General features: G+C 30.7%; 1 protein-coding gene across 1 annotated transcript; it reads left to right on the top strand.

The window, feature by feature from the left end:
• The first annotated feature begins 17,185 nt into the window (after nt 1-17,185).
• LOC133692312 (uncharacterized) lies at nt 17,186-18,594 on the top strand. Its single transcript, XM_062113169.1, has 3 exons — nt 17,186-17,402; nt 17,675-17,831; nt 18,347-18,594. Exons 1-3 carry the CDS (start codon nt 17,400-17,402, stop codon nt 18,391-18,393), a joined length of 207 nt encoding a protein of 68 aa, XP_061969153.1. The 5' UTR covers nt 17,186-17,399; the 3' UTR covers nt 18,394-18,594.
• Nucleotides 18,595-20,122: the final 1,528 nt, after the last annotated feature.

Here is a 20,122-nt window from a genome sequence, read left to right on the forward strand (position 1 = left end):
TAATTTATCCTCCCCTTTTCTTCACAAAAAAAAAAAAAGGGCCAGGGCTCCTCTCCTTCCTAAATCAATAAGCTCTGCTAGTTAATTTCTTGTCAAATGTTTCTTTTAGCATTATTGTAGTTGTTTTTTAAAGTGTTTTTTTACTTATAAATATATCAACATAATATATTTTTTTATTTTTTAAAAATTATTTTTGACATCAGTGTATTAAAATGATCTAAAAATACCAGAAAAATATTAATTTGAAGTAAAATAAATAAATAAAAAATTATATTTTTTCAAAACTATTTTTAAAACACAAAAATAAAGACGTTTGGGTTTAAAAAATAATATAGATATGATTCAAAGACCACGGTATAGTCTATTAAATAAATAATTGGTTTGCATATTCTTATAACAAATAAGTTATCTTTCATTTATATTCGCCCGTTGAAGGGGTTTAAAAAACAGCTTATAAATTATTATATTTTGCCATTTTAGCTTGTAAAATATAATTATGGGTGGGAATGCTTTAGGGATATATTCTGCGCCGCAATAAAAATTTTATATATACAATAATGGCAAAACGAATGTAGAAATGTACGTGATATCTCCATGCGTCATGCTGACTGAGATTTTCTTTTCCATGTCAAATATAATAATAATATTTATTTATTTTTTGCTATTAAATGAAGGAACATTTACAGTAATATTAATATAATTAATTAATGACTATGATATTAAATGATTTCAGCTACTATTAATACCTATCACAACTATTACTAGTTTATTATTTATTCCCTCTCTGTACAAGTATAAATATTCTTGATCAGTTGACATGGAAAGAGAAATAAAATAACAATATTTTCTCTTTAAAAAATATTGTTTAGTTTTTAAAAGTTTTCAAGCACAATTTTATCGTGGTGATATTAAATAGTTTTAATTACTCTCAATACTTATTACAACCTGTTATAGGCCACTATTAGTTGAGTTAATTAAAAAATAATAATTGTAGTTTGCTATTATTAACGCTCTCACCGTATAAGCATAAACATTAATTATCAAGTATTGGTTTGAAAAGAAAAATAACATAAGGGTAAATTACTCTGAAAATCCTATAATTTGGTTATTTTTTCACTTTGTAACTAAACTCTAAATGTACATAACATTTTACATTTAACATAATAAATAAATAATATTTATTTATTTACAAGATTATTATTATATTTGAAATAATGAATAAAAATTAAAGAACCTCTTCTGCTCAAAACTTGGTCTTGTATAAATAAAAAGAAAAAAATATGACAAACAAAAAGGAAAAAAAATCAGGAAACCTAACCGCTTTTATTTTCAATTTTCTTCTCCTCTCTCTCCTACATAGCCTCTTTTTATGTCGATAATGCCCTCATCTTTCTTTGTCAATCGACAACCAACCAGTGTTAACTAAGATCTGCATCATCATCTCCCTCGCCAGCCAAACAAAACCAAAGCCACCATTGTTGATCTAGATTTTCCAATCCTGATTCAGTTGTCATCGTCTACATCTAGCAATCACAACTCCTTCCTCTCACGCGACGCTATAAATAAACATTAGTCGCGGGATCCTAGCCAAATTAACCCTAAAAAACAGAGCTAAATATCCTCCTTAATTAATATATTTTGGCGTATTGGTTGCACGTATTAGGAAAAAAAAGATTGCTTTCAGCAACCCTAGTTGGAAAACAAAGAACCCAAGAGATTTCGAAAGATGATTTAAAATTCCTCATATCATTAATATCTTTCATATTGCATGCTCAATTCTCTCTACACAAGGAATTGCATGAATACATTAAAAAAAATGAAAAAAATGCTTCCTAAGATCCTTTTTTACTCATCATCTACATTTCTTGTAGCTTGGTGTATTCATCCTAATTATACATGGGTAAAGGCAACAATTGTTACTTATAGTGGTTTATGCCCTAGCCTCAATGATATCATCTGATGCATTGTTATCATACTTGAAATCCATAACTATAAAGGTTGAAGATTTTGATAAGTAGTTGGTGTGTTTATTATTATGTGAGAGAATAATTGTTGTTTCTAGTTGTGGTTTTGAAAAAGATGAAGGTATTGTTTGGCATTGTGTTTGTAACTGTGTTTCATCAAAATTTTAAAAAATTTTTTTTGCTAAAATTGAGTGTGGTTTGTACTTTTTGAATCGTTTTGATGTGCTGATGTCAAAAATAATTTTTAAAAAATGAAAAAACATCATTGGCATGCATTTCGGCACGAAAAGCTATTTAAAAAGCACCCGCAACCACACTGCCAAACACGCTCACAATTGGTTGATTTTAAATGTAAAAGTAATTATTTTAAGAAAAAGATTATGACTTTCTACAGAGAGATGAGAAAAGGGTAGTACGGATAGAGAGAATCAGTTGTGTGATATTAGCAATTGTAATTTTAATTAAAAAAAGGTATTAATTATAATGTAATAATTAATTTATTACTTATTTTCATCTTATGTAAGCATGTTAACGTTATTTAGCATATCTAGTGTGAGAAGAGAGCCTTAAGAAATAGTATTTTATTTATTACAAGATTTAAACACAATTCTCATTTGATGAGTGGAATCGAGCATTCACATGTTACATGTCGTAGGTGCACGCTTGTATATGATCAACTGTTGTGTCTTAAAGCCAAAGCCACCTTTAACTTATTGCAATAAAAAATAGTATTTCAATGACGTGATTTAACCTTAACGACAATGATTACATGCCATGATGAATATGTTTATTCTATTTTTTCTATTGATATTTTTATTTATCCTGCTTTATTTTATTTTTCCTATTAATGTCTTCCAATATTCTCAACGGTCACTTTTATTCCTTTAATTAATCAAGATGTCATATTGCATATACATCACAAAAACTTTGATTTTGAATCCATTTTTGAGTAAGATGAGATTGGAAGTATTGATTTTTAAAGAATGAAATTAATATATTAAATTATCCAAAATTTATTGAGGTGGGATATTGAGTACTAGTTGGGTTTTAAAATTACCGAGTAACCAAATTATTTAATTAGATTGTATTTAGTTACAATATCTCATTTTAAATACATTTTTGAATTGTTGATAATGCAATAGCTATATATAATATGTAAAGTGCTCCTATGACACGGGGTATAATAACTAATCCTCGTTATAAGATTTGGCTTAATCTGATTGATTAATTTGATGATTTACTAACTTGAGATGTAAAAAATATTTTTTTATTAAATTAATGTCATTTTAATTTTTTTTATAAGAAATAAAAAATGAAGTTTAATAGGATGAACCTCTTGAATTATTATCTAAATTCAAAGCCAAATCCATCCTATGTTAAATCTTATAACTATACAATTTATTATTATTATTATTATAGTGGGTCGGCTACAGGTAAGTGTTAGGTAGAAGGCGTGATGTTCTTTGTCCGGACCAACCAAATACAACATCCATTCCATCGAGATGGCCTCCCGGACTGATTTTAAAAGTATAGTATTTTTTTCTAAAAGTATTTTTTATTTAAAAGTATTTAAATTTTTTTTATTTAAAAAAATGATTTTTAATATCATTATATGATATAAAAATATAAATTTTTTTAAATTAAATTTTCATGAAATGTTTTTTGAATTATCTTATTTTACAACAAATTAATTAAGTTGACAAAATTACGAGTTTCAACTTTGGAAAACATTTTAAACAAAAGTCCAAGTTAAACCTCTCTAAGAAGAAGCAAACATGGTGGGCAGTTCTTGTGAAACACAGCACTACATAATATCCATTTATAAACGACCTAATACCAAACCAATGATAAACAACTAATACGTTGAAGTTGAACTATTTCCTCCCTTTCAAGATTTGCTTTCTCAATGTATAAACTAGGGTTGACGTACGGCTACTTGCTCCCTCGGTGGAAATTTCCCCACGGCTTGGCTCCAAGGGCATCTTAATATTTGTTTTGTTATTGTAACATATGATATTTTTAAAAAATAATTTTTGTTTAAAAATATGTTAAAATGTCTCTTTTATTTTTCATATAAAAATATTAATTTAATATTTTATCAAGTCAAACAGTATAAAAAACAAATAGTGACAAACATTCTTAATTTTGACCCTCAACGATTATTTTTAGAATTGAAATGCGCAACATAATATAAAAAAAAAACACAAGGACGAGTTTTGACAATAATGTCATAATAAAAAAATGTGTGACCACTTATTTATATCATAATAATAAAAAAAAAAGAATTAATAATAGCAGCATACGTTCATGCCATTGGAGGCCACCGATCATGTTCCTTGAACATCAAAGAAGACAAAAGAGAAACCAAAGAAAAATAAGCACGACACACTGGCATAAATAAATATTTCTTATTTCGCTATCCACAACATAATGCATCCCACCTGCCTAAAATAATGGTGGCTGTTAATCAATTCGTCAATAATCAGTAATAAAGTCTTATTCAACTTATAATTCGCCAACATTTGAACCCAAATAAGTGTATGAACATAAATGCTGCAGGCTTTGTCTTTAATTTAGTGTATGTTAATTATTTTGAATGATTGTTAGAAAAAGATATTATTTCCCATTGTAAAAGATTGACTGGATTTGAGTTTTGAAGACAGATTACCCTTTTTTGCTGGAACTGGTACGTTCAAATGGTTTGTTTTGTCAGCAAGTTGAAAGAGAATGCCCTGCCATTAATTTCAGAAATTGGAAGAGGGGGTTTCTTGCTGCATATTCTGAGCTGCCCTTTGAGTTTGCTCTTTGTACAGTAATTAACGAATGCCCCCCGATCTATGATAAATTATTCACTAATAATATGGATATTTTAAATTTTATAAAAAGACGTGACAAAATATCTTCTTCTTCTTCTTCTTCTTCTCAATGCACTAATCTAGACTTTGAGGGTGTAGATTTGTTTTTCTTCCAGAATGTCGTCTTGTACTTGTTTAGTGTGGGCTTAACAATATAATGCATAATATTTTATAATTAAAATAATATTTCTTTATACCGTACATTAAAATTATTAAAAATACATAAAAAAATATTAATTTAATATTTTTTTTTCCAAGTAGAATTGCAATAAGTGGTATGAGATCTGCATGCATCAGTCTTGCCAAAAACCTAGGCAGAGCTAAGCTATAATCACAACTTTACCTTTAAGAATCTTTTTTGGCTCATAGGGTAGATCATGGCTATAATTGTAGCTTCATTGCGATTGTGGTTATAGTTATAGTGCTGATTAAAACAATGTCCAGTTAAAAGAAATGTTGCCATATAAGGGGGGGAAAAGAAGCTTGGAAGGCCAGAAAAGCTTTAAAATGGAGCTTCTCCATCTTTTCTAATTTTTTAGGTTTTAGATTTAAGATGTGAAAAATGGGTTTGAGTTGGTTTTCCCAAAAGAAAATCAACCTTGCTTTTAGTAATAAAAGAGTATCGGGAATATTTATCATAGCTTCTATTTCTATTTTTAGATGTTTTTAAAAATGTTTTTGGTTTGAAAAATATATTTTTTTAATGTTTTTTGATAATTTTAATGTACAGATATTATTAATTAGATAATATTTTATCGGTTAAAATAGAAAAAAAGAAGTCAGTGAGTAACATGAGCGTGGCAAGGAAAAGGAAAGGCATGAGTGTCCGTTGATGTCACGTGATAGATTCCATTAGCAAATTTTAATGTAAACATCTCTTTCCCGCTAATTAATTACCAGGTGGAGGAGACGGCAAATGATCTAAACGCGGCAAAATACATGAGCGGGAGACTGTATTTACTATTTACAAACGAGAAATGGCTTCCTGCATCTATACCCAATAATTAAGAGCACAGGACATAAAAGGACGAGCAACATTGGGTTTTAGTAGAGGACAAAAGGAAAGACAAATATGATTTCCAACAAATAATGAAAGGTACCTCCTCAATTAAAGCTTGGGCCAGGCCCCTTAAAACCTCATACCATACCATTAAAAACAGAGAGGGGATTTGCTTACATTTGATCCCAAAAAAAAAAAAACAGAGAGGGGACAGAAAAAGAAAAAAAAAAGGGATCTAAACTGGAAACGATCCCAAAACTTGGACTCGGCAATATATATATATATATATGTGTGTGTGTGTGTGTGTGTGTGTGTGTGTGTGTGTGTCTATATATATATATAGAGAGAGAGAGAGAGAGAGATTTGGTATAATAACAAGAGGAGATTTGTCCAAACAGACAAAATAATTAGACAGCAGTTTATCAGAGCAAAACAGAGAAGGCAGAGGGACATGCCACAACCAAACCAAAGTAAATAAACAAAGCTTAGGTCTCTCTCGTAAAGCCTGGCTCGATCATTAAACAAACCAAACGTCAGGAATTGCGGCATTTCCATCACAGCATGGAAGAAGGGTGATCTGATTGCTTTCGTCAACAAACGAGAATAAATAAAGGTTTAAAGTTCCCACGGAAGCATCTCATGGTCATCAGTACTCCTAATTAGGTTTCTCTTTTAATCTAACCCTTGTTTTTTTGCTAATCTTTTCCCTCTATCACGCTACTATATTGTCTCAAATTCTTGCAAAGCCTCGTCAGGATGCCGGCTTCTCTCCGGGTCCTACAATGATACTCCGAGTGGCACGCCATCGGCTGCTGGATGGTTCCGAAAATGGAAAGATCCAATCAGGTGGAATGAGAGGGTTGAAATGTTAGGCAAGTTTCGATTTTAAATTCCTTGCATTATTTTTTTATTAAAGAATAATTTTTTAAATATATTTTTAATTTTTGATATACTAATATTAAAAATAATTTTTTTAAAACAATATCATCTCGATTTATTTCTATATAAAAAAATCTTAAAAGGCAACTGTTATGAAATTATTAAACAGGCTATTAATTTATTAGTAATTAATTGTGACATATTCGTTAACAGAACATTTTCCATTGTGGGCCAACATGTCCATTAAATTCTTATGCGATAAAGATATGTCCACGTGATCAATGGTGGGAATTCGCCAACCTTATTCTTCTCCTTGAAAAGGAGAGTAAAAAAAACTGGGAGCCAACCACCGACTAATTCTTAATTATATTCTACTTAATAAAAGGGAAAAAAAAGGTATTTACTTTAATCAAACCAGAGAATTAAAAAATGAATATGCGATGCGATTATAAATAATGAACCTGCTTAGCTAAGCGGCATGCACGATCAAAATTCAATATCATCCAGTGCTTTTTTTTCTTTTCTGTTCTTGGTGGTCATCCCCCAGTAACACTACCAATCATAAGCCGTGAGCTTTAGAAATGTGAGGTAACTGGGAACCCTCAGGGAGGAAAGTTGGGTGAGTTCTAGAATCCAAGATCGATCCTCCAATCTCTCCAATAAATGGGCTTGTAAGTGCAACTGTCCTGGAAAATTTGGGTATATATGATTGATCAGTTTTATCTAAAGACTAGTTAGATGGCCGTGAAATGCTGTTCGCTGAGTAATTTTTTTCAAAAGTGAAAAAATATTCATGTTATATTGATGTTTTAAGAGGAGTGAAAAAAAAATCTATGAATTTGATAACTAAAGGAGGTAGCATCTACGGATTAGAGTAGTGAGCTTCAAAGTAAATAAGATAAAATATCATGGAGTCTCATGCTTATACTCGTTTAATTAATTTAATTTGATTAAAAATTTAAATTTATTTTAAAAGAAGCTAGAGTCAACAAATGCCAAAAAGAAATATAAGCCTAAAAAAGCAGAAAAAAACCAAGCAAACTCGATGAACCTCGTTCACCCGGTTTAATCTCTCAAACTCATAATCCGTTAAATTCTAGACTTGAATTCAACTAAGAAGCTCAGCACTCAACCGATTAAATATTAGAGGATAAAATCAATGAGTTTAATTTAATTTAAAACCAAAGTTTCTTTTAAAAAAGCTAAATTTAACAAAGATAAAAAAAAGGCTTGAGACAACCCGAGTATTTTCAAAGTGACTAGATAAATTCCATAGAAAGCGAATAAAAAGAATGTTGGATGATAAAAAAAAAAGCTTTAAAAAGAAAAAGAAAAAACAAGCAAGCTTAGGTGAATCTTGTAAACCTAGATTAATCTCTCAAAGTCGCAACTTGTTAAATTTTAAACTCATGCTCAACCTAAAAGCTTAACGCCTAAAGAATTAAATGTTAAAAGATAAAATTATTTAATTTAATTTAATTAAAAAATAAAATTTATTTTTTAAAAAGATAAATTTAACAAAGACAAAAAAAAACTTGAGGCAACTCATGTTATTTTCAAAATGATTGAAAAATCCAATATAAAACGAATTGAAAAAACAACAAAATATTGTAGGATGAAACAAAAAAAAAGCTTCAGAAATGAGAAAAAAACCAAGTAAGCCTGGGTAAACCTCGTAAACCCAAGTTAATTTTTCAAGTTCACAATCTGTTAAGTTCTATACCACGGGCTCAACCAATAAGACAAGCACTCGACCAATTAAATAATAGGGAAGATGAAATAAAAAAAATAATTTAATTAGAAAACAAAATTCTTTTCAATAAAGCTAAATTTAACGAAGACCGAAAAGAACTAAGGCAACCTGTAATATTTTCAAAACGAACAAAAAATCTCATAGAAAGTGAATAAAAAAAATGTTGGGGTGTGAAACTAGAAAAAATATATATATATAAAAAAAAAACCAAGTAAGTCCAGGTAAACTTTTATAAACTCTAATGAATCTTTCAAATTCACAATCCGTTAAATTCTAGGCTTGGGCACGACCTATAAGCTAAACACCCAGCCAATTAAATGTTAAAAGATTAAATAAAAAAATCAATCGAAAAAGATTTTCAATGTAAAAAATAGCATTAAAGAAAAAAAAGGATTGGATTTGATACGAAAAAAATCACGAAGGATGAACTTGTAAAAATAATTAAAAAAAAACATATTAAATAAACATAAATAACAATCAAAACTCAAAAGAACGAGAACCAAATATAATAGAAAAAAAATAAATGGGGGATGAAAAGAAAGATATCTAATTTCATAAATTATTTCAAAATAAAAATTATAATTAACAGAGTAGAGACTATATCTTAAAAATAATAAACTTTAGAGGTTGATTTAAATTTTCAGAAGGCCAACATGAAAATAAAGGAGAGGGGAGGCAAAAAAAAAGCACACAAGTCAAACAAAAAACAATTATTATACACGTGTCACCTTTATGTAAAAAGAATACTAAGACACATCGATTGCTGCCTAGGATGTAGGGTTTCAACCACTAGAAAGTATTGCACATGCTATCTAAACCCTACGAGCACGGTTCACGCTCCTCCAATTTCTTTTAAAAATTTTACTTATTTATCCAATTATCTTATTGTCTTCATCATTTTCTTTAACTATAAAATAATCAAATGTAAAAGATAAAAGGATTCCTAAATCAAAGGCTAATGTTTTTAAAACTAAAGGGTAATGATGTAATTTAAACATGTTGAAATTAAACCAAGGATACTGAATGCTGTTTTTGTTAGATAAGATTAAATTAGTAATTTTACTTTTTAAAATAAGCAAAAAGACAATAAAGCTTTTATGATGAGTAAATTTTTTCAAAAGTAACAAAATTTTCATGTGATATTGATGTTTCAAAAGGAGTGAAATTTTTTTTATGAATTTGATAATTAAAAGAGGTAGCGTCTATGATTAGAGTAGTGAGCTTGATAGTAAATAAGATAAAATATTATGGAGTGATCATCTCATGCTTACACTCGCTCAATTAATTTAATTTGATTAAAAATTTATATTTATTTAAAAAAAAGCTAGAGTCAACAAATAGCAAAAAGAAATGCAGGTTAACCCTTGTTATTTTCTAAACGACAAAAAAATATCATAAAAAACTAACAAAAAATTGATGGATGAAAACAAGAAAAGAAAATATGAGCCTAAAAAAGCAGAAAAAAACCAAGCAAACCCTGTTGAACCTCGTTCACCCGGTTTAATTTCTCAAACTCACAGTCCGTTAAATTCTAGATTTGAGTTCAACTAAGAAGCTCAACAATCGATCGATTAAATATTAGAGGATGAAATCCATGAGTTTAATTTAATTTAAAACAAAAATTTCTTTTAAAAAAGCTAAATTTAACAAAGATCAAAAAAAGACCTGAGACATCCCAATTATTTTCAAAGTGACTAGATAAATTCCATAGAAAATGAAAAAAAAGAATGTTGGATGATGAAAAAAAAGCTTAAAAAAGAAAAGGAAAAAACAAGCAAGCCTAGGTGAACCTTGTAAACTCGGATTAATCTCTCAAACTCGTAATCTTTTAAATTTTAGACTCATGCTTAACCTAAAAGCTCAGCATCTGAAGAATTAAATGTTGAAGGATAAAATTATTTAATTTAATTTAATTAAAAAATAAAATTTCTTTTTTTAAAAAATAAATTTAACAAAGACAAAAAAAACTTGAGGCAATTCATATTATTTTCAAAATGATTGAAAAATCTAATATAAAACGAATTGAAAAAACAACAAAATATTATAGGATAAAACAAATAAAAAGCTTCAAAAAGATAAGAAAACCAAGCTAGGGTAAATATCGTAAACCCAAGTTAATTTCACAAGCTCACAATCTGTTAAGTCCTACACCACAGGCTCAACCAATAAGACAAGCACTTGATTAATTAAATACTGGGGAGGATGAAATAAAAAAAAATTAATTAGAAAAAAAATTCCTTTCAGTAAAGCTAAATTTAACGAAGACCGAAAAGAACTAAGGCAACCTGTGATATTTTCAAAACGAACAAAAAATCTCATACAAAGTGAATAAGAAAATGTTGGGGTGTGAAACTAGAAAAAAATATTAAAAGAAGAAAAAAATCAAGTAAGTCCGGGTAAACTTTTATAAACTCTAGTGAACTTTTCAAACCCACAATCCGTTAAATTCTAGGCTTGGACGCGACCTATAAGCTAAACGTTTGGCTAATTAAATGTTGAAAGATGAAATAATAATAAAAAATCAATTGAAAAAGATTTTCAATGTAAAAAATAGCATTAAAGGAAAAAAAGGATTGGATTTGATAGGAAAAAAGTCACGAAGGATGAACTTGTAAAAATAATTAAATAAACATAAATAGCAATCAAAACTTGAAAGAACGAGAATTAAATATAATAGAAAAAAATCAATGGGGGATGAAAAGAAAAATATATAATTTCATAAATTATTTCAAAATAAAAATTATAATTAAAAGATTAGGGACCATATCTTAAAAATAATAAACTTTAAGGGTTGACTTAAATTTTCAGAAGACCAACATGAAAATCAAGGAGAGGGGGGTAAAAAAAGCACACAAGTCAAACAAAAAACAATTATTCTTCACGTGTCATCTTTATGTAAAAAGAATACTGAGACATATCGATTGCTGTCTAGGATGTAGGGTTTCAACCACTAGAAGATGTTGCACATGCTATCTAAACCCTATAAGCAAGGATGACACTCCTCCAATTTTTTTAAAAAGTTTTACTTATTTATCCAATGATCTTATTGTCTTCATTATTCTCATTAACTATAAAATAATCAAATGTAAAAGATAAAAGGATTCCTAAATCAAAGGCTAATGCTTTTAAAACTAAAGGGTAATGATGTAATTTAAACATGTTGAAATTAAACCAAAGACACTGAATGCTGTTTTTTTTTTTAGATGAGATTAAATTAGTAATTTTATTTTTTAAAATAAGCAAAAAGACAATAATGCTTTTACGATGAGGAAATTTTGCTTGTAAAGATAATAAAGTAATTACATCGTGAGAAGTAAAATTACAAGGACATTATTGCCCCGTACAAACTCTTAATAACCTTTTGACCAATTGAAAAATACTATTCCACCACATGCAGGGCTTAATTATCTTGGAGCTAAGGTTATTTTACTATTAAAATTCACAATCCACGTTAAAAACCTGGGCCCCCTTCTTTTCTTCTTTTTTAATAAAATGGTGCTTTAAATGGCTAGCAATAATTATCATGTACCAATGGTTCCAACCCCAGACAAGGACTGTACCGCTGTACTAACAGACCCATCAGCCATTGTGTTCTGACTTCTGATCAGACAGCCAGTTCATCACAAACCAGGATTGGACAGCAACCGTTACTCAAAGGGTGCTTCTTAATTTCATTTGTTCAAAAATATTATTCTAGTTGAAATATAGCTATGTCTAGATAGCTAGCTAGCTGCAGCACATATTTTATTTCATCTCTAATTTCCATCTTTTTTTCCTTCTTGTTTCTTTTTTATTTCCGATTTCCAAAGCGGTGGAATTATTTTTTTCTCCCAGGGTAAATCAAAAGCGACGGAAGGTTAAAAATATATGCAGAGGTGTTCTTTGAATGTTTTTTTTTTTAATTTAGATGTTTGAGTCAATTTATGTATATTTTATTTAATTATTAATAAATATATAAATTTCTAATAATTTAAAAAAAATAAACTAAAAATCCGATCATAACTAAAGTTTTTTTTTTAACGTTAATAGTACAAGGCGTGCCCAAAATAACTGTGAAGGACCTTTTGTCCTCTGAAAAATCATTTCCAATCAGAGAACAAATCCTTTGTTTTTTAACACAAAATCTCTTGTGTGTTTAGGAGAAAGAGAAAAGATTAGATTGGTTTTCCTGGTTAGTCGTAATTAATTAACAAAAATTTTATCGTATTTGTTTTTGCATTTAAAAAAATATTTTTAAATTATTTTTTGTTTTAAATGAATTTTTTTTATTTTAAATTATTCTGATATCAAAAATAAATTTTAAATAAAAAAATATTTTAAAAATAATCGTTACAATAATTTCAAATACTACCATAAATTGTTTTCAAGACTAAATATAAACCAGAGAGAAAAAGGGTTTAGTATTTTTGTTGGAAAAAAAATCAAAATTATATGAGCAATACCGTAGCATAATGCATTTCTTCAAAAAACAATTTGTGAAAATAACATATAAAAAATAGCATTGTTCTCCAACAACTAAAAGGCCTAATCTTCATGTGACATGCTAATTTGTCAACAATTCACTTGCACTTTACAAATCATGTCCCATGGTAATTCATGTGACATGCTTTTAACAAAAGTAATTCATGACAGCGGCCGCCGTCCTTGGTTTAATTATTCCGGCCGGCTGAATACCTAATTCATCGTTTGGCTTTTAATTCCAGACGTCCCATCCCTGTTTCTAACACGTAAAATTTATAACTTGAAAGCTTAATGACACAACAGCCTTGACATCCGCTGCCCGTAGTAGAGTTTTTTAAAGTAAATTTTTTTGAATAAAAATATATTAAAATAATAAATTTTTAATCATGACAGAATAAAAAAATAATTTTTTAAAGAACGTGGCGTGAATGAAAAAACATGCTATGCCTAGATCTAAACTTGTGGGGAAAGAGATGGGTTTAAATAAATAAATGGTTGACAGAAAAGCCGCACTACACGGCATCTGCGAGCAGTACAGAGAAGGAAGAAAAAACTCTTTTCTTTTCTTTTTTCCTTTTAGTAACACGTTTCACTGTTGACAACAGGCAGAGTCCCCCGATCCTATGGCCATGGACGATCAAAGAATCCATAATACTAAGCTTTCTGAGATGTTCTGCTACCAGATGAACATGGGTCCTCTAGGCTGCTGGCTGGTCACAATCTGCAAGCCAGGCAAATGGTTGTTTGAATATGTGAAAGATTCATTTCATTATAAAAGTTTAAGCTGTTAGATAAGATTTTAAGATATTATTTATATTATTTTCTAACACACCCTTTTAAGTGGAAGTTTTTTGGACTTGAAACTTGCACAAACTCATATTATCTTGTGTTTAATTTTTATCAAATAAATAAAAATAATGAGATTTGAACTCGTGATCGCTTGATCATTAAGACTTTGATAATATATCAAAAAATCATCTCAATTCAAAAACTTAAATTACTAGATAAAATTTTAAAATATAATTTATATTATTCTCTACCTATAATCATTGCTGAGTTCGATATATATGAGAAAAAATAAACAAAGTAAAAAAGGTAAACAGCACCGAGCAAGAGAAGGAAAAACATCGCCATCCCACATCAGGATGATGGCATGCATCAAGCACTTTGGATCTGGACCTACCAGACCAGAATGTTAAGTATCGGACGGTAACGGGTTAACCAGGTAGTCAAGTTCATTTACAGGGATAACCTGCAAGTGGAGGTGTCCCTGCTTGATGGGTCCTGGGCAGTTCTTTCTACATGCTGGCAAAACATCAAGGAAAATTCCCATCTCTTAACAAAAAACAGTCCTATCAATTGACCTCACTGTCATATGTCTCCGGTGAAAATCCTCAGCAAGTGAAAGGAGCCAACTTGCCTTTGAAAAATGCAAGTGTTGATTACATGTAAAACGGGAAGCAAATTTGACAATTGAAAATTATTGAGGGAACGTACATGATACAAAACGGATCCCGATGTTCGTTGAGAATCATCCTGTGTGAACTTTCTCATCAACTATTTCTTAATAAAAGAGTTTTCTGTATCATTTTTGTTCTTAATACATGAAAAATTAAGAGTTAATTCTAAGAAACACAACGATATTTGAAAAGACAAGAAAATAGAAAAAAAATTAATAAAAAAAACTAAGAAATACAGTTTTCAGGTTTTGAAAATAAAATTCTCTTCTAGGAATTGAAAAAAACATGTGAGAGGAAACGTTGATGTATAAAGGTACACAAGATTTAAAAATTCTAATAAAAAAGCACATCAAAGAATATGTCAAATATATAAAAATAAATACACGGCAATTAATCCAATAAAATAAAGATATATTTAGGTTTATCATTTGCTTGCATCCAGAAGCTAGTTAGAATGTGAAACTTTGTCGTGGCACGGCAATGAAGTTGCTTCACACACTAGTTTTGCCGACCAAGTCCCTGCACACACCAGCAGCCCTTTCCAATCATATATCATAATACTGGCTCTGTTTCTACTGTAGCATTGCTTCAAGAGACTCAGGCGCTCGTTATCAGAGAGAGCCAGAGAAAAAGAAGGAAATTGTCACAGAAAGCAGACAAGGGTCTTAAATCACCACAGGAAAATCTCTAAACAGTCCCTGCAATCATCTTTATAATGCCAGGGACTGTGCAAGTTGACTGGGCATTTTTCTTAAATTTCCATACCCACTTTCTCCATACAATAAATTGTTCTTTAGTTTGAATTTAAGGACCGAAAAAAGGAGTCTCCATTGGTATATATATAAATAAATAAATTAATCCAAGGATACTCTTTGCCATAAAAAACTACAGTAAGGCCGTTTTTTTATGATACAGAATATGTAAATCAAACGAGGAAATCAGAATCAAGGTGTAAACAAACTATAATTTGTTGCAAGACAACGTCCAGCAAACCCCAACTAATATAGAGAGAGTTCCGTTAATATTGCCGCTCCTCCCTTTGCTCATCACACGTAAAGTCGACGCTGCTGGGAGCCTGAGACTGAGTGGACATTTTGAGATCTGGTGGACTTCAGATGCTCCAAGCTCAAGCAGTTAGTTCTTAGCCCAGCTAGCTATATACCCTGATCTGTGGGCCTTGATCTCTGTATTAGATTCGTGGGCCTTAGGTCCAACAAGGGTCCACCGCACTAGTTCAAAACAAGTTTGTAAACAAAGCCTTCCAGTAGAGAATGGTAAATTGACATGGAAAAAAATCCATTTTGATATTGATTTTCACTTATAAATTCGTTCCCTTTTGAGAAAGCGCTGAGAGTTTATAAATCCAAAACGGCATCAAGGAAAAGAAAGGGAAGAAGCAATCACATTATTAATATATTATTATTATTATATAAAAATAATGGAAATTGTTTTTTACTTTTCTAAATTATTATTATTATTATTTTCTTTCGAGATTTTATGATGTGAAGTTATTTTCTAGGCAAAGGAAAATGTCCTTGGAGTGATCCACGTGCGCGAACCCCACCATCCGCGTGGATGGATAACGAGATCGTTACGTGACAACTGCTCCTCTCCTCTCTTTTTTTTCTTTTTAAGGTATGGCTTGACATGATGTGACAGATGGCTGTCGAAATCGACAACGCACCACTGATAATGCCACCGGAGAAATAGTACTGTTATAACCTCTTCTAACACGTTTCCTTTTTTTATTTTTATTTTTTTTTATGATTCGCCATTTCTTGTGCGGAGAGTTCCTGTCAGTAAATAATCTGATCAACGGCTTCACAATTACAATTGCATGTGAAAATAGGATAAAATAACCGGTTCTGAGAATTAGAAGGGAAATGACATGAGTGCCCGTTGATTAAAATATTAGATAAATAAGACAGGCTTTGTGAATGTCGTTTTGGTATATGATAAACAGTATTCTTTTTAAGACCTTTTCTTTTTAGTTTGCAGGGGTGTTTGCTTGCGAGGAATATTTCTTCATGTTTGATTAAGTCTTAAAAAATTAGTTAATTTAAAATAACTTACAATTAAACTAAATGCTTTTCAGATTTTAGGAGATGACTTGTATCTTTTATAAGCATGGTTAAAACCCGATTCAGAACAATATTTGAATCATAGAAGGGTCCGGCCATATTGTAAAAAAAAAATAAGTTAAAATAACATTGTTTTGAAATATTTTTTTAATGAATTAAAATGTTGGTTTTGATGGGGTAAAATTTAGTTAACTAAGTCAATCAATAAATTATGGTTTATAATTAAGTTAATTTAGTTTTTTCATTTATTTTATCGATCATGTCTCAATTCCGAATTGACCACCATGTCAATCTAGTTTTACCATTATTTTTTAATGAATTAAAGATTAACTTGTTATCATTTAATTAAAACTCATATCAATAAACAGATTAAAAAACACTATAAAATTATAACAATTTAATCTTTAATTGAGACCTGTATAAATAAACTAGTTATAAAAGACTTTTTTTTATGCTTCAATAAATGATTTTCAGTTAAATATAAGGTTAATTTTTGGAAACAAATGCTCATAAAACTATTTTTATTGTCATAATTGATAAAATGCGTTAAAGGGCTATTCTTAATTGGTCAAAACACAGGTAAAACCATTTCGAGACCGTTTCTAACGCAAATACCACGTCAACCCAAAACTCTTGTCCACGGACACCTATTAAAATCCAATAACAAGGTGACACGTACTCTATACGCGTGGATATAACCAATCACAGCAAAGTCGGTGACGCGGTCGAGGAACCTATCATCTAGAAGGTGGATGTTTAGCTAAATCCACACACAACCAGACACCCTAGAAATATCGAACGCAGATCGAGAGGGGAGAGAAATAGAAGGGAGAGCGAAGGAAAAAATCTCGGCGGATAGAGAGAGAGAGAGTAGAACTTGCCTGTAACCTCGTGCTACGTTTTTTCGCTCTAACGCTTCCGGCTGCCGGATCTCCCTGTTATAACCATGGTAATTAGTAATTTTATAATAATTATTTTTTAAAAAGATTAATCTATATTTATAGAGTTGTGGGTTTCTGATCTGCATTTTATTTAATTATCTTACGTGATCGTATTTAACATGATGGTTAATTGAGCCGATCTGATCTCCAAAAGTTCCTCTTTTGTTATGATTTTTAATTTTGTGTGGTAAATAATTCCTTGAAAAATTAGAATTATGTTTATTGATTACATGCATGAATGGGTTGCATTATTGTGATTATTAATTTGTTGTTTGTTTAGACTACATCAAGGCGTCTTGCTGATAGGAAAGTCGATAGATTTGACAAGAAGGTTACAAAGAGAGGAGCTGTGGGCGAAACAAGCACCAGAAAGGGAAAGGATTATCCTGTTGGTCCTCTTCTCCTTGGATTCTTCATCTTTGTTGTCATTGGATCATGTAAGCCTCATGAGTTTTCATTTATTCTTTTTAGGCACGCTTGCTTGTGATTTTCTCTCAACAAATCTTGGAGTCCTGAAAATTTAATTCGGGGATTAATTAATCTTGCTCTGTTTATAATTTGCTGAAGATTGTTGTTATGGTGAATTGGATATTATCGAATCCATATTGCTCTCGGATTATCTAAATGTAGTTGTCAGACATAGCAGCATTGTGCTTTCGAATTGAATTTGGAGTTTGGAGATTGCCCCTGAAAGTCATAAATAATGGAATTGATTTGCATTGAAATTGTCCATTTACAGTTGAAGGGTTAATGTCCTTTCCAGCATTTGCATTGATTTGTGATCAAACAAAAGCTTGAGAATTATCATGTCTTCTCCTTCCATTCATGTTATTTACGTTGCTTTGGTTGGATCAGGGATTCAAGTGACAGTGTGTGCTTGCATGTGTCTGTCTCGAGGAACCCAAAATCTTTTTGTTGTCATTGATCAGGTTTTCTTTCTTGTTTGTAACAGCTCTATTCCAGATAATCAGGACAGCTACAAGTGGAGGCATGGCCTAAGCCTTCACTGATTTTGGGAGAGCAGCAGCGGATGGATGTTTCGTTCACTTTTCCTATTAGCGTGTCGGAGAGAGAGAGAGAGAGAGAGAGGAATACTTTTTACTAGATCAACGGATCCTCAGTAGTGTGTTCCGAAGAACTCCAATATTTGATAACAAACTGCGCTTTACCATGAATGCTTAATTCAATTGTTCATTTTAATTTCCATTGTTCTTCCATTGAAGCTGCTTTAGAGACGTTTCTTGGGCTTTGTGACGCAGACGGATAAAGGGCTAGGGTTCGGGCTGGATGAAAAGGGCTCGAGAAACCCTAGCCATGATTAATTTTCAAAAAGTACTCTGAATTTTATCGAAGCTCTTGAATAATGCAAAACCTAAATATAACATGAATAAGAATAAAAGAATTTTAAACTAGAAAAAAAAAATCACTCGGCCAATACCAGGAATGGTGTCTATTTAGCCCCATCGAAAAACTATGCACGATACCCAAATCTCTTGCATCACTTGGCCACTGCAATCATGCTGTTAGCCTCTGTGAGAAAGACCACCCCAATGCCATTATTTTTCTGCGAATTCACTAGAATTGATACTTATTGTCTCGGAAACCTACAATTGTAGTTTGGACAAAGGTCTCCAATACCATTGCTTACTGTATTTGTTTTGCGGTCATCAAATTTGGAATGTGAATGGCTTTGACGGAATGTCCTGAAGGCGGCCAGCTTTTAATTAAGCGTGGCTGGATGTCGACCCTTCTTGACTACGACGCGGTCACCATGAAAGTTCGATTTAGGTAGTCTCCTCCTATCAGGAATCTTATGGACTGGAAATTTTGATTTGGCGAAATAACGAGTTTTCCTCGGACGATGTTCTTTTCCACAGCTATGAAAAACTTGGCTGCTGCAAGGCCGCCCTTCCTTGTTAATTCCCAAGCCAGACCATGGAATAGTCTCTCATTTATCTTCAAAATCCATTTCATACGTGCTTCTCTTGCCGAAATGAGCTCCGAAAGCATCATGTTAGAAGAAACAAGCACGTATTTAGGATGTTTTGATTAGTTCTACTCCGCAAATATCTTCATTGTAAAAGATATGAATCACAATCACTAATCTTGCCACTCCATTAAACCCAAGATAATTGCTCCACAGAACTTTTAAATCCTCTTTACAAGTTACTTCTAGCATCTTCAAAATCCCTTCGCTTTGATGGTAAGCTATCCGCCGCCCATTTTGTGTGTCAATAAAAATTAAATATTTTCTCAACTGATTTTAAAGATGTATTTTCACAAACATGTATATAGAAAGATTAGATTTTCTTGGATGCTGGTCTCAAGATCTGTATCTAAAAACATTACAAAAAAAAAAAAAAAGTAAGCAGATCCTCTTATTCATCATATCAAAGCAAATCCCCTGAAGTCATCGTATCAATCTCTTGAAAAATTACTAGCATCTTCAATAATAATAATAATAATAATAATAATAAAGCAACTGTTATTGACAGCAATCAATAGAATAGTCAGTCAACCAGCACGTTGGGTCTTCAATTATTAACATTAACATTAAAAAATAAAACAAAAAAAATTAAAGGAGGAGGGCCTCTGCTGTACCCCTCCCCACGTTACACCATTCACTAAAATAATATGTTTTTTCAATTTATATTTTTTATTTATTTTACACTTTAATATTAATTTTATTAAGGTTTAATTTTTTTCCATTTTATTTTTTATAAAATTA

Source organism: Populus nigra, chromosome 1, assembly GCF_951802175.1.
Source record: "Populus nigra chromosome 1, ddPopNigr1.1, whole genome shotgun sequence".
Taxonomy (NCBI): domain Eukaryota; kingdom Viridiplantae; phylum Streptophyta; class Magnoliopsida; order Malpighiales; family Salicaceae; genus Populus; species Populus nigra.

Coding starts and splice junctions, on each gene's coding strand:
- LOC133692312 (XM_062113169.1), top strand. Junction 17,832..18,346: donor CTTTGTTGTCATTGGATCAT/GTAAGCCTCATG, acceptor TGTTTGTAACAG/CTCTATTCCAGATAATCAGG.